This window comes from Artibeus jamaicensis, unplaced genomic scaffold, assembly GCF_021234435.1.
Source record: "Artibeus jamaicensis isolate MK-2021 breed Jamaican fruit bat unplaced genomic scaffold, CSHL_Jam_final contig_1940, whole genome shotgun sequence".
NCBI classification, from domain to species: domain Eukaryota; kingdom Metazoa; phylum Chordata; class Mammalia; order Chiroptera; family Phyllostomidae; genus Artibeus; species Artibeus jamaicensis.
In genome coordinates, this window is record NW_026521396.1 from 149,448 (window position 1) to 164,752 (window position 15,305).

The 15,305-nt window shown below is 37.4% G+C and overlaps 1 protein-coding gene across 1 annotated transcript; it reads right to left on the bottom strand.

Annotated features, from left to right (window-relative positions):
- Positions 1-297: 297 nt before the first annotated feature.
- LOC119044644 (olfactory receptor 52P1) lies at positions 298-1,290 on the bottom strand. The gene has a single exon (XM_037139104.2). It carries the CDS (start codon positions 1,288-1,290, stop codon positions 298-300), a length of 993 nt encoding a protein of 330 aa, XP_036994999.2.
- Positions 1,291-15,305: the final 14,015 nt, after the last annotated feature.

The window sequence follows — 15,305 nt, forward strand, 5'->3', positions numbered from 1 at the left end:
CCATGCTTTCTGTGGTGGGAGAGGGTCAAGAGCTGAGGAAACTTTCTTCGGCTACACAGAAGCTCTTCTAACTTGGGTTGTAAGAATTTTCCAATGTTATATTTCCTTAGATTGAAGATAACAATGCTCAACCAACCTGACCTCTTCTGTGATTTGTTAACCTTGGAAATGATCTAGAAAGTACTGTGGAAATCATCATCACCCTATTAAAACCACTTTCCAATCTCAAATACTGAGGATTATTTAATTTTAAAAAGGTTCTTTTCTTTTGGACTAAGTCCATTCCATAATCCTGGATCACTCAAATGCCTTGACCCCAGTTTCCTGCCCCCTTTGAAATACCCTGACAACCCTCTCTCGAATCTCTTTGGTCTTAACTCCATATACCATAGGATTAAGAGCAGGTGGGAAAAGCAGATAGACATTGGCCAAAAGAATGTGAATATGGAGTGGAACATGGTGACCAAAACGATGGGTAAAAAAGGAGAAGAGTGCTGGTGTATAAGAAATTAGGATGACACAGACATGGGAACCACAGGTTCCTAGGGCCTTGGACCGAGCTTCATGAGATGAGAGGCGAAAGACAGCCCGTGCAATGAAGACATAGGATAGAGCAATACAGAACAAATCAACCCCAATGACCAACAGTGCTGCAGTCAGTCCATACACACGGTTAGGCCTAGTATCTCCACAGGCTAGCTTCACTACAGCCATGTGCTCACAGTATGTGTGTGGGATCACATGGCTTTGACAGAAGCTTAAACGTCCAATGAGGAAAGGGCATGGGAGCATGAGCATGGAGCCCCGCACCATAGCTACCACTCCAACGCGGGCAATGATGGTGTCAGTGAGGATAGTGGTATAGCGGAGTGGGTGGCAAATGGCTACATAACGGTCAAAGGCCATGGCCAGCAACACAGTGGATTCCATCATGCAGAAGGCATGAATGAAAAACATCTGTGCCAAGCAGGCAGAGGCAGAGATGTGTCCAGCTCCACACCAGAGGATGGCCAGTAGCTTGGGAACTGTGGAGAAGGAAGCAGCCAAATCAATGGTTGAGAGCATACACAGGAATAGGTACACAGGCTTGTGCAGGGCTGGTTCAGTGGCAACAACAACCAGGATGGTTATATTGCCCACAATTGTGGCTGTGCCCAGGCAGAATACGGGAAGTGAGAGCCACAGGTGGAACTGTTCCAGACCTGGGATGCCCAGGAGGAAGAAAAGAGAAGGGTCCATGTTAGTGTGATTAGGAGACTCCATGATCTGGCCAGGAGTTCCAAGAAGCATCTCTGGTCAGAATCTCTCCCACTGTATCAGATAACCTAAAGAGACAACACAGAACAGGGATATGATGAGACTAGAGTAACACTTATTAGCTATTAGCTATATAATGTTAGGCAAGCTTCATCATCTATAAAATGGGATTAATAATAGTATCATTCCTTAGGGGTGTTAAGAGAATTGTACAGGTTAATATTTGTAAAGAACTTTGACTAGTGCCTGACACAACATACTTGTTAAATAAAATTAGTGAATGTGATAAAGGGCTCAAATAAGCATTTAAATATATTAAAGTTATTTTATATCTAAGGCCTATTGCACTCAAAGAAAGGTATTAGACCTTTCCCTTCCCCTCCCTTCCCCTCCCTTCCCCTCCCTTCCCCTCCCTTCCCCTCCCTTCCCCTCCCTTCCCTCCTTCCCCTTCCTCCCCCCTTCCCTTCCCTTCCCCTTCCCTTCCCCTTCCTTCCCTTCCTTCCCTTCCCTTCCCTCCCCCCCTCCCCTCCCCCCCCCCCCTCCCCTCCCCTCCCCCCTCCCTTCCCTTCCCTTCCCTTCTCTCTATCATCTCTCTCTCAGAAGAGATTACATGGGATCATTTGTCCCAAATGAAAACTGCCAACACAGTCCACTGTATAAAGTTGGACATTTTTTGTTAGTTTGTTTTGGGGCTGAGAATGGATTCTGGTTTAGAATCTAGTGCTTGGTAATTATTTCTGGTCTTGGTGCCACCATAGTTGTTTCCACTCCTTTCACTAACCAAGAGATATTTCCCCATATCTTTGATCAATGTTCATTTGAAGTTCCAGAACATGCTTCATGGACCCCCACGTGTCCAATTTCCATTTCACAAGATTTTGAAGTTAACCCTTTATGGATTTTGTTTTATTTCTGAAAGAGAAACTTTCAGCCTTTTCCAGTTTACTTCTGCATTAATCTTTCATCCACATTCTACATGTGTTTTTTTGTGATTTCAAAGAAAAGATGTAGCCAAATCCTTCTCAATCTCATTCTTTCACAATGTTAGGAAGTGATTTTACAATTCTATGTTAACTCAGAGAATTGACAGTGATGAATATCTCTGCTTGTGGAAAAATCTTATACAACTATGTCATTTATCCCACCTTTCCAATACTTCCACTCCTTGGGAGGACACGGTTCACAGCAAGGAGTGCTTAAACCAAAAGGAATTATGCAGAACGTGTTAAGATATAATGGTAATGGAATAGAAACAAAGGTATAGTTGTTAAGATAAAGTCTGAGAAATCACTTTAACTAGAAGCCTTCAAAATGGGAACGAGAACTTTAGTGCCCAGAAACTTATATCCATTCATTCAACCACAAATATTTCATGTGCACCTGTGATTTAACTAGCTCTCAAAGCTGGACAACCAATACTTCAATAATCAGTAAAAAAAAGACACTGATTTTAGGAAATTTGAGGAGTAATAAAATAATTATCAAAGGCAAATCACAATCCTTTCTTACACCATATGTGAACTCTCCTATTCCTTAATAGTCCAGGTTCTCTGTGTGTATAGTCACCAGGAAAAAAGAAATCAGAGAAGCTTCTTTTGTACTGCACAACAGGTTCTTCCTTGCTCTGTAGGTGGGTTTAAAAGGCACAGCAACATTTGATAACCCAAACATGTCAGTAAACAAAACCAACTATTGTGTTTGTCCTCACAGACATAGGGACTAACTGAAGGAGAGGAGATTGGTGACCAGTGCTATTTTAATCAGCTCAGAGCCAATAAACCATATGACCTCCACAAAAGAGAGATAAATGTGGCTTGTACAGGTAGGTGCATATGAAGAGTCTTGTTTGACAGAGTGTTCTGTGAGCTTATGTCTATGAGGGAAGATGCAGCCAAGACCTAAGGTTCTGATCAATTTGATCTAGGGTGCTATCTTACCTAAGGAGAAACACATCAAGGGGAAAGTTTGAACTTGTCCAAAAATGTGACTATTATTGATGTGATTTAAGCTCTTGGAACTACCTAATATTCAGGCAAAACTGTAGTACATATTTCACTCTTGTGCTCAAATATTCACTGAAGAGGCAAAACATTTTGGAGGCATAGAATCTTGGAGTTTGTAAAGCAGGAAGTTGTGGTGATAAAAAAAAAAAAGACTGTCGGCATTGGACTCCATAAAACTGGGAACAAATCTTTCTGTTCACTTCTTACTGGCAGTGATGCCTTAGGCAAGCCAATTTTCTTGTAAGATCCTAGACTTTTCTGATCTATAATATGATAATAATAATACTCTGTAAGGTTGTTGAAATTTGAATAAAACACCTACTACAGTTTGTGGCCCATAGAATGTGCTCAGTAAATGTCATTGCCTTTGTTTTAATAGAAAAGTAGCCTCATATCTAATACAGAATCTTCATGAAGTTTCTTTAAACAACTAGGGTCTAGTCTTAGCTTGGACATTTATAAAATGAGAGTTGCTTCCTTGCAGGGCAAACTTGATAAAATCAATGTTTTAAATTGTTTTTTTCTATATGTCCTCTAGGGTCACCTGACTGGCAATCAATAAGAGATTGGAAAATAGCTTCTCTGGCTGCTCTCAGCCAAATAGATGCACTCAGTTCTGGTTTTTATGACACAAGTTTACTTGTTGAAATAATGAATATATCTACTGTACTGGGTATCTCAATATAGGAAATGGAGCTAGAATCAGTGGAAGAAGCAGTAAAGACCTGTTCACTACACCACCCCAACCATTAGTTTATGTCAGCCATCCTTACAGTTTTTAATCATCTCATAAATTCACTCCACAGAAAGCCAGAAGGCTTCAATTAACTTAAATATTCTTTATTGAGGTTCATTCCTGCTCTTTAGGTCTCTGAGTTGATACTCTTTCTTGTAGGAACTAAACTGAGCACAGATTACCATGAATCACTTATCCAGATTGGCTCCTAATTTGATTAATGTAAGTGAGCGTTACTTGAAGTTCCTGTGGTTTGTAAGGAATTCCGACCTTTACACATACCAACTCCTTTATAGAGTTGTGTATGCTTATCATCTCACTCAGCCTCATGACCACCCCAACACACAGGAATGAGCCTGTAATCTCATACCCTCTCTTGTATAAAATGACTTATAATATTAATAAACACTTGTGACCATTCTTACTCAGTTTGAACCTATCCCTCTAATTCAAACTTTTACCTAATTCTAATTGGGACATTAGAGCTAATACCCTCAGTAAAATAAAAGTTCCAACACAATTTGAGGGAAAGATTAGAAATAGAGAAAACTTTCCATGCCTGAAACTGCACCACAAACCTAAGGCTGTCATTTCTTCTGCACAATAGCACAGCTAAACTTGGGATACCTCTGCCTATTTATGAGCACACTGGGCTACGACAAAACCCAAGGTAATCAGTAGCATTTTGCTGATTCTCCCTGCTTAATTTACTGCATTTGATCTCTACACTGTTAGGCAGACACATTTCTCTCTCAAATGCTTAGTGAATAATTATTTCTTTTTATTAATTTCAGGAATATCATAGTAAATGTTTAAAATTTCTTCACAATGCCTACCATTTTCCTGGTCCAGCTAACAGATCATTTACTTCTTTCTTTTCTGGCAGCTCCCAGCTCTTCTCCCTTTTTCAACCACTGAGCCTAAATAACACCAAACTAAAACTCCTATTCTAGGAAGCCTTTTAAATAATATTCCAAATTAGACTACACAGAGCTGTTATATAGCAAAATCCCCTTTCCTGACCTCTAAATCTCATTCTTCCTGCTTTGAAGTAGACTTCCCATCACCAATTATACAGATGACTTTCTCTTAAGAGATACAAAATGTCTTTTAAAGACTTTTCCTGACACAAACTCACATGTCTCCAGGACAGCAGGAATGAGAAAGCACAGTATTGTAGAAGCATCCTCAGAAGATAGAAAGAACATTTCTAGTCTCCCACCCTCAACTAGTTGAATGCTGGGCCAAGAGGTTGTTATACTGATGAGATATATCTCACAGCCCCACTTGGGAGTTTGGTGGGTAGCCCTGAGCTTATGGCTAAAGCCATCTGGGGAGCTCTGTGTTCCCTGGGATATCGAGCATTCAAGCTTTTCTCCTTTATTTAACCTCATAAGAATACAAAGGTGAAAGTAAAGGCTTTCATTAAAGAGTCAGGGAAGGAGTATTTGTAAGTTATTCCCTCAGAACTCTATTTTTCCATGAAAAAAAATGAAGTTGTTTATTTTTAGAATTAAAGTATGTAATAGCCCACAGTTTTTACATTCTTAGCTCCAAATTCTAAAGTGTATCATTTATATTGTCTGTGTTGAAATGCTGATAGCATTTTCTGATAGTATGTTTTTTGTTGTTTTTTTTGAAGTTGGACATGGGTCAGTCCCTTGCTAGGTGTCTGACATTGGAAACTTCTCAGAGCCTTTTCTGAGACTTTACTGTAAAAAGTGGCTGATAACATCTACCTCATAGGTTTTTATTTTTTTAATTAGTTCAAATTGCTTTATATATTTTTATTTTATCTTTTTCCACATTTTTGAAGGTGAGGTTTCTGGTTTTAATTTTTTCACATTTTTTGTGAAAGGGTAGTATGTTTTTAATTGAGGATGTTCACACTGTGATAATTGATTGAGTTCAACTTTAATATGTGTTCTTTTGACACACATATATTACATATTTCAATACAAATTTGTTAATATATTGTGTTTTAATTCTCCACATCTCAGATACACCATACACATACACACTCTTCTTACTTGTACCTATTGGTTATGTTTTTCTGATGGAAATTTTAATAATACAGAAGCTAATGTGTTATCTTAACTTCTCTCATTGCATCATTAATGTATATCTACCAGAAGTTTGGGATGTTTGGGAGAAGAAAAAGGATAAATAAAATAAATATTAAGAATGGAAAAGATAACACAAATCAGACATAGCAACTATGAAAGTATATTATTTTTCATGTTTTAATAGCTTTTTTGAGATATGATGTACATACCACAAATTTATCCATCCAAAGTATGTAATTCAAGGTTTTAATATATACAAAGAGTTGTGTAAGTATCGCCACTCTCAATTTTAGAATATTTTTACCCCACATTCATTAGCAGTCACTCTACATCTTGCCCTACCAACCCCCTCCCCACTCTAGAAAATCCCCAATCAACTCTGTCTCTAATGATTTTCCTGTTCCAGACATTTCATTAAAAAAAACTCATACAATATACCATTTTTCTCTTACTGGCTTTTGTGTATGATTTCTAAAGCCCTTTCCATTTTAGAAATAAAAATGTAATGAAACCACCAAGTTACTTAATTTTCCAATTAAAAACAAATGTGAGTAAACATTTTATAACTTTTATTATTAACTAAAGCACAAGAATACAAACACTTAACTAATTATTTTCTAACCATCTCAATATTCAACTAAACCTCAAGCAACAGAACTCTCTGATAATTTTATGGATGTTACTAGAAAAACCTAATGAAAATAGGTATATAATTTTAGATAAATTACATACTTTTCAAAAATATAATGGGAAGCAAGTGGTGTTAGATCTTGGAAAGTCAAAAATGAGAAATGTGTAATAAGCTATGAAAATTTGGAAACATTTATAAGTGTTTCTAAAGCAAAAATGCAAGCAAATCCACTGTCACTCCCACTCCATCTATACTGAGCACTGTGCTGGTCAGAGCCACGCAGTAGGGAAGAAATATGTGGATGACAGTAGTATTTTTTGTAGACAATCTACAGAGACTTTGTTAAACTTTACGAGAGTTCAACAAGATTGACAGATACAAAATCAACATAAATAGATGGGCAAATTTTATGAAAAAAATATGAGCAATGTAAGAGATCTTATGAGCATAACATATATGACTAAAGAGAACCTTTTTTGACAGCATGGATGGACCTGGAGAGCATTATGCTAAGTGAAATAAGCCAGTCACAGGAAGGCAAATACATGATCTCACTTATGTGTGGAATCCGAAGGGTTAAGAGGGCATTGAGAATCCTCCCCGTTCGTGCCCTTACCATGACCTGTTTTTCTACCAAGTGTTTGTGTATGTGCATTCTTTTGAGGAGAATTGGCTCTTCTCCCAGAAAGATCTGTACTTTCTTAATGTTCATGCCTCGGAAAACATCCCTGATGGGACCTAGCCAGTTCCTTGAGGAGCCAGTTCCTGGACTAAAGGCCAGGTCACACAATGCCCTTGGCTCATAACCATCTTTGTTTAAAATCTCATTTAAGCAACCCTGTAAGCAAGCACTGAGGAATCTGGCCCAAGAGAAGAACACTTCACTTGGAGCTTTCCCAGTCAGACCTAGAATGCTGTCTCTGGGATTCCCCCAGCATCTATGTTTGGATATTGGTAAATTCCTATCTGGTGATGTATAATCTTGACTCACTTTGCTCTTGCTTAATAAAGTGCTTAATTATCATATTTGACTTGGGGTTTTTATTGTCTGCAAATTCAAGCCGTGAATTCACCATGCCTTATACAAATTCAAGCAGCCCAAAGTGGCCATGACCACAAATTGGGCTGCTTGACCTTGTATGTGCCACTTAGTGGTACAGAATTTAATAAACACAATAAACTAATGAACAAAACGGAAACAAAAGCATAGGTACATGAAACAGACTGACAGCTGCTACAGCAGGATGGGGACTAGATGAAAAATGGTAAAGAGATTAACGAAAGAACATTTATGCATGACCCATGGACACAGACAACAGTATGGGGATTGACTGTGGGACAGAAGTGGGTGGTACTGGGTGGAGGTGGGAAAAGGAGAAAAAGCAGGGACAGCTGTAATAGCATAAACAATAAACAAAAAAATTTAAAAAGAGAGCACCACATCATGATCTTATATGAAACACTAGATACCCTAATGATGCCTCTTCAAATGAATCTGTGCATTAGATGTAAGCCCAATGAACTTCTCAGAGGAATTTTGTTGAACTTATAAATTACATTTATATATGAAAAATAAAATTCTAAGAACAGCCAAGTTTGTAAGAGCAAGATGGGAAGAACTGCCCTACTAAACTTTTTAAAAAATTTTTATTTAGTTATTTTTCAAGTACAGTTTTTTGTCTATTTCTCCCATCCCAACCCCCCCTACCCCATCTCCCCACCTCCCTCTCATCCCCCCCCAGTCCTCATCCCTGTGTCTTTCATACTTGTTCCTCAAAATCCCTCCCCATTTTTCCCCTTAAATTCCCTTCCCTCTCCCCTCTGGTCGCTGCCCACTTGTTCTCTATTTCAGCGTCTTTGTTTTTATTCTGTTTGCTTGTTTATTTTGTTATTTAGCTTCCTGTTAAAGGTGAGATCATATGGTATTTGTCTTTCAACACCTGGCCTATTTCACTCAGCATAATGCTTTCCAGTTCCATCCATGTTGTCGCAAAGGGTAGTAGCTCCTTCTTTCTCTCTGCTGCATAGAATTCCATTGTGTATATGTACCACAATTTTTTGATCCATTCATTTAGTGATGGGCACCTAGGTTGCTTCCAACTCTTGGCTATTGTAAATTGTGCTGCTATGAACATTGTGGCAAAAAAATGAAACTTGAGCACCAACTTACGCCATACACCAAAATAAATTCAAGGTGGATAAAAGACTTAAATATAAGCAGTGACACCATTAAAGTCCTAGAGGAGAACATTAGCAAAAAAATCTCAGATATTCCACACAGCGACATTTTTAATGATATGTCCCCTAGAGCAAGGAATATAAAGGAAAGAATAAACAAATGGGACCTCATCAAAATAAAAAGCTTCTGCATGGCTAAAGAAAACAGTATTAAATTAACAAGACAACCAACTGTATGGGAAAACATATTTGCCAATGATACCTCAGACAAAGGTTTAATCTCCAAAATATACAAAGAACTTACATGACTCCACTCTAAGAAGACAACCAACCCAATTAAAAAATGGGAAAAGGACTTGAACAGACACTTCTCCAAGGAGGACATACAGAATATCCAGAGACACATGAAGAGATGCTCAATATCGTTAGCTATCAGAGAGATGCAAATTAAAACCACAATGAGATACCACTTTACACCAGTCAGGATGGCTATAATAGACAAAGCAACAAGCAACAAATGTTGGAGAGGTTGTGGGGAAAAGGGGACCTTAGTTCACTGTTGGTGGACCAGTCTGTACCAGACTGGTACAACCATTATGGAAAACAGTATGGAATTTTCTCAGAAAAATAAAAATTGACCTGCCTTTTGACCCAGCAATTCCACTGCTAGGATTATACCCCAAGAATCCTAAAACATCAATTTCAAACAACCAAACACAGAAAAAGCAGTACAATTTAAAAGACAGCCAAGAGTTGGAAGAAACCTAGGTGCCCATGATACCTCAGACAAAGGTTTAATGCCCTACTAAACTTTAAAAATTATTTGAAAAATTCAGAAGTTTATGTTAAAATTGTGATAAAATAACAACTGGAATAAAATAATGAAAAGTCCAGAAAGAGATCCACTTTTATTTTACATACGTGATGTTAATGATCAGAAAGTACAGAATGGACTAATCAGTAGCTGAAGTTATCTATTAATATATATTTTTTCATCACAAAATTTTGTTTTATTTTTTCCTTTTAAAATTTTTTATTAATATATTTTAAAACATAATGAATATAATCATTTTATGACCCGTAGAAAATAAATACTTTATTTTTTAATCATTTTTTATTGTTCAAATAGAATTGTCTCCATTTTCCCACTATTACTTTCTACCACCCCACTCTCCAGCCTTCCCCCTTCGGTTTTGTCCATGTGTCATGTTCCTTGATGACCCTTTCCCTTCCTTCCCCTATTATTTCCCTCCACTATCCACTCTGGTTACTGTTAGTTTGATCTTTATTTCAATGTTGCTGGTTATATTTTAATTGCTTGTTTGTTTTGTTGATTAGGTTCGACTTATAGGTGAGATCATATGGCATTTGTCTTTCACTGTCTGGCTTACTCCACTTAACATAATGGTCTCCAGTTTTATCCATACTGTCACAAAGGGTAGGAGCTCCTTTTTTCTTTCTGCAGCGTAGTATTCCATTGCGTAAATGTACCACTGTTTTTTGATCCACTCATTTACTGATGGGCACCTAGGTTGCTTCCAGTACTTGGCTATCATAAACTGGGCTGCTATGAACATTGGGGTGCATAGGTTCTTTTGAATTAGTGTTTCCAGATTCTTAGGGTATAATCCCAGCAATGGAATTGCTTGGTCAAAAGGCAGTTGCATTTTTGGTTTCCTGAGGAAATTCCACAGTTTTCCACAGTGGCTGCACCAGTCTGCATTCCCACCAACAGTGCAGTAGGATTCCCTTTTCTCCACATCCTCTCCAACACTTGTTGTTTGTTGATTTGTTTATGGTGGTCATCCTGACTGGTGTGAAGTGGTATCTCATCGTGGTTTTAATTTGCACCTCTCTGATGGCTAGTGAAGCTGACTTTCCTTCCATGTTTCTCTGGGCCATCTGTATGTCCTCCTTGGAGAAGTGTCTGTTCAGGTCTTTTGCCCATTTTTTAATTGTTTTCTTTTTGTCTTCCTACAATGAAGTCATGTGAATTCCTTATATATTTTTTAGATCAAACCCTTATCTTAGAAATTGTTGGCAAATATATTTTCCTATATGTATGATTTCTTTTTGTTTTGTTGATGTTTTCTTTAGTTGTGCAGAAGCTTTTTTATTTTGATGAGATTCCATTTGTTTATTCTTTCCTCTATGTCCCTTGCTCTAGGGGTTATATCAATGAAAATATTGTTGTGTAGAATATCTGAGATTTTCCTGCCTATGTTGTCCTACAGGACTTTCATGGTATCATGACTTATATTTAAGTCTTCTATGTATCTTGAGTTTATTTTTGTGTATGGTGTAAGTTCATGGTCGAGTTTCATTTTTTGGCATGTAGCTATCCAGATCTCCCAACATCATTTCTTGAAGAGGCTATTTTTACTCCATTTTATGCTTCTTCCCCCTTTATCAAATATTAATCAACCATAGAAACTTGGGCTTATTTCTGGGCTCTCTCTTCTGTTCTATTAGTCTATGTTTCTGTTCTTATTCCAGTACCAGACTGTTTTGACTACCATGGCCTTGTAATATAGTTTGATGTCAGGTATTTTGATCCCTCCTACTTTGTTCTTCTTTCTCAAAATTCCTGTATCTATTTGGGGTTGTTTATGGTTCCATATAAATTTTTGAAATGTTTGTTCTATATCTGTGCAATATGTCATTAGTATTTTAATAAGTATTGCATTGAATCTATAAATTGCTTTAGGTATTATGGAAATTTTGATGATGTCAATTCTTCCAATCCATGAACATGGTATATTCTTCCATTTGTTTGTGTCTTCCTTAATTGCTTTCTTTAATGTTGTGTCATTTTCCGAGTACAAGTATTTTACCTCCTTGGTTAGGTTTATTTCTAGGTACTTTATTTTTCTTGTTGCTCTAGCAAATGGGATCAATAAATGTAACACATCACATAAACAAAAGGAAAGACAAAATCATGTGATCATATCAACAAACGCAGAAAAAAATTTGATAAGGTACAGGGCCCATTTATGATGAAAACCCTCAACAAAGTGGGAGTAGAGGGAGCATACCTCAACATAATAAAGGACATATATGAAAAACCTACAACCAACATCATACTCAATGGGCAAAAACTAAAAGCTTTCTCACTAAGATCAGGAACTAGACAAGGATGTTCACTTTCACCACTTCCATTCAACAAAGAACGAGTTCAACATTAGAAGTCCTAGCCACTGTGATCAGACAAGAAGAAATAAAAGGCATTCAAATTGGAAAGGCGGAAGTAAAACTTTCACTGTTTGTAGATGACATGATAGTGTACATAGAAAACCCTGTAGACTCCACCTAAAAACTACTTGACCTAATAAGTGAATTTGACAAAGCAGCAAGATACAGAATCAATATTCAGAAGTAGAAGGCATTTTTGTACACCAACAAAGAAATCAGAAACAAACCAGGACAATAAGTATTTTAAATGAATTAAAAATAAAGTCTCTAAACTATTAAAAATAAAAATAAAGTTTCAAAATATTATAGGCCTGTGTCTTGATGACACTGGGCAAATAATAAAAATAATAAAAAAGTATAAATCATAAATGAAACAATTGATACATTTTTCTCTTTCATAATTTATGTTAGTATAGCATGGAATGATAGCATTCAAAGGAAATAGACTAGGAGAAAATTATTGAAACATGTATAAGTGACAATGTATTTTTAAGAATAAAATAAAATAGGCCCAAATTAAATTTTCATAAAAGTCACAATCAATAAGAAAATTAGGTAAAAATATGTGGAAATAAATTTTACTTGTTTATTTAATGAATTTAGCAGAAAAATGCATAATAATGAGATGTCATTTTATATGCCTAAGAATATAGGGAAATGGAAAATCTCCTGTATTGTGTGTGGATGTGTAAAATGACAGAAATATTTTGACAGAAATTTTACAATATGTACTTAAAGTTAAAGTATTTGAGTAAGCAACTTTGCTTCTTTGTGTATATTATGTTGTAGGATATTTCAACAATGTGATATCATGAAACTTCAAAGAAAAGAAAAATTTCGGCATTTCGTTAAAAGAAATGAGTCTCCTCCTAACTAGAGGAAGCTCGGTCTCCATAATAATGCTCCACGGACCCCTACCTCCACTCCCACCTGACCTCCACCCCATTACACACCCTGACCCCAACTGCCATGAAGACTGAGGAGAACAATAGCTTGACACATGTTTTATTTATTTATTTGTTTGTTTATTTATTTATTTATTATCATTATTTATTATCACAAAGGGTGTATCATGGCAGACCAATTAGAATCTATAATACAGCAAACCTCTGTTCTTTATTTGTGATAGGAAAAAGAACATTCATCTAATTTTTTAAACTGTCATACATTCAAAGGTGGAGTAGGATGTTACAGATAAAGTAAAGAACTAAGTTATGCAAGATGTATTTAGATATACAAAGCAAGATAATACATTTTAGTAGTCTAATCTATAATTATTAAAGAAACAAAATGTCTAAGAAGAATATATATTAAATGTGTGTCATTAACTCTCAGGTGAGAAAGAGTATGTACTCTTCTGGCATTTATATGGCAGAAGGCAGAGATGGTAGAATTCTATACAGTGAGAAACTGCCTTACATTCATTAAGAGATATTTATGTATGTGCAAAATATCTTGATCATCTAGGTCAAACTGAACTAAACACAAAGTACATTAATTTTAGATGCCTTTTGTCATAATAAATTGCATAACAAAACAGTGCAAACATCAGTGATTTATGAGGTAGGAAGAATGTCTTCTACTCCCCTCAAAAATATCCAAATCCTGAGACATCTGCCAAGATGGAGGCATAAACATTGTGCCTTCTTGCACAACCAAGTTTAAAGACAACAAAGTTTCAGTAACAAAAACACAGCCAAAACACAGAAAATTGAACTATACGGAAGTCCAGCAACAACAAACCCTTCAGCCAGACTGGTAAGAGGGGCAGAGTCAGCAGCAAAGTGGGGTCAGGCAGGAAATATCCCCTGACCCAGGCGCACAGGCAGCCATGGCGGATCCCAGGTGTGGGGTAGCAATGGGCGGACCCAGTGAGGGCGCAAGGCAGCAGGCTGACCACGGTCACACAGTTGCACACAGATAAACCAGTGAAGGAGACAGCAGTTAGACAAATTGCGCAGGCCTCAGCAGCAGGAAGCAACAGAGGGGACCACTATTGCCCCTCTTTGACCCCGCCCCCACATACAGCGTCACAACCCAGTGACCGAGTTGCCCCGCCCTGGTGAACATCTAGGGCTCCGCTCCTCATACTCAACAGGTGCGAACAGACCAAAACATGGCTCAAGAACAACTCAAAGCCCCAGAGCCAATACTTCTAAGCAACCAAGAGATAACCAACCTATCAGATGCACAGTTCAAAACATTGGTGATCAGGATGCTCACAGAACTCGTTGATTTTAGTCACAAATTAGAGGAACAAATGAAGGCTAAACTAACTGAAATGAAGAAAAATGCACAAGAAACCAATAGTAATGGAAAGGAAACTGGGACTCAAATCAAGGGAGTGGACCAGAAGGAAGAAAAAAATGACCAAACAGAAAAGGATGAAGAAACAAAAATTCAAAAAAAATGAGGAGAGGCTTAGGAACCTCCAGGCCATCTTTAAACACTCCAACATCCGATTATAGGGGTACCAGAAGGGGAAGAGGAACAGCCACCAGTGGAAAACTTATTTGAACAAATAATAAAGGAGAACTTCCCCAATCTGGCAAAGGCAATAGACTTCCAGGAAATCCAGGAAGCTCAGAGTCCCAAAGAAGTTGGACCCAAGAAGGAACACACCAAGGCACATCATAATTATATTAGCCAAGATTAAAATGAAGAAGAGAATCCTAGAAGCAGCAAGAGATAAGGGGACAGTCACTACAAAGGAGTTCCCATCAGACTTCTCAGATAAGATCAAATTCAAGGGGTTCATCATCACCGAGCCCTTATTATATGAAATATAAAAGGGACTTATCTAAGAAAAAGAAAATAAAAAATATGAACAGTGAAAGGAAAGCAAACTCACAGTTATTAACAACCACACCTAAAACAAAAGCAAACTAAGACGACAGCTGAGGAGCAGAACCATAGAAATGAAGATCACATGGAGGGTTAGCAACAGGGGAGTGGGAGAAGGAGAAGGGGGGAGAAGGTACAGAGAATAAGTAGCATAGACAGTAGATAGAAAATAGATAGGGGGGAGGGCAAGAATAATAGGAGAAATATAGAATCTAAAGAACTTGAGGCACGTGGTCATAAACTAAAGGGGGGATGGTGGGGGAGGGGTGTGCAGGGTGGAGGGGAATGAAGGGGGGAATAGAACAACTGTAATGGCATAATCAATAAAATATATGTAAAAAATTCCAGTCCTAATCTCTGGAATCTGTTAGGTTACATGTCAAAGAGGATTAAAGTTG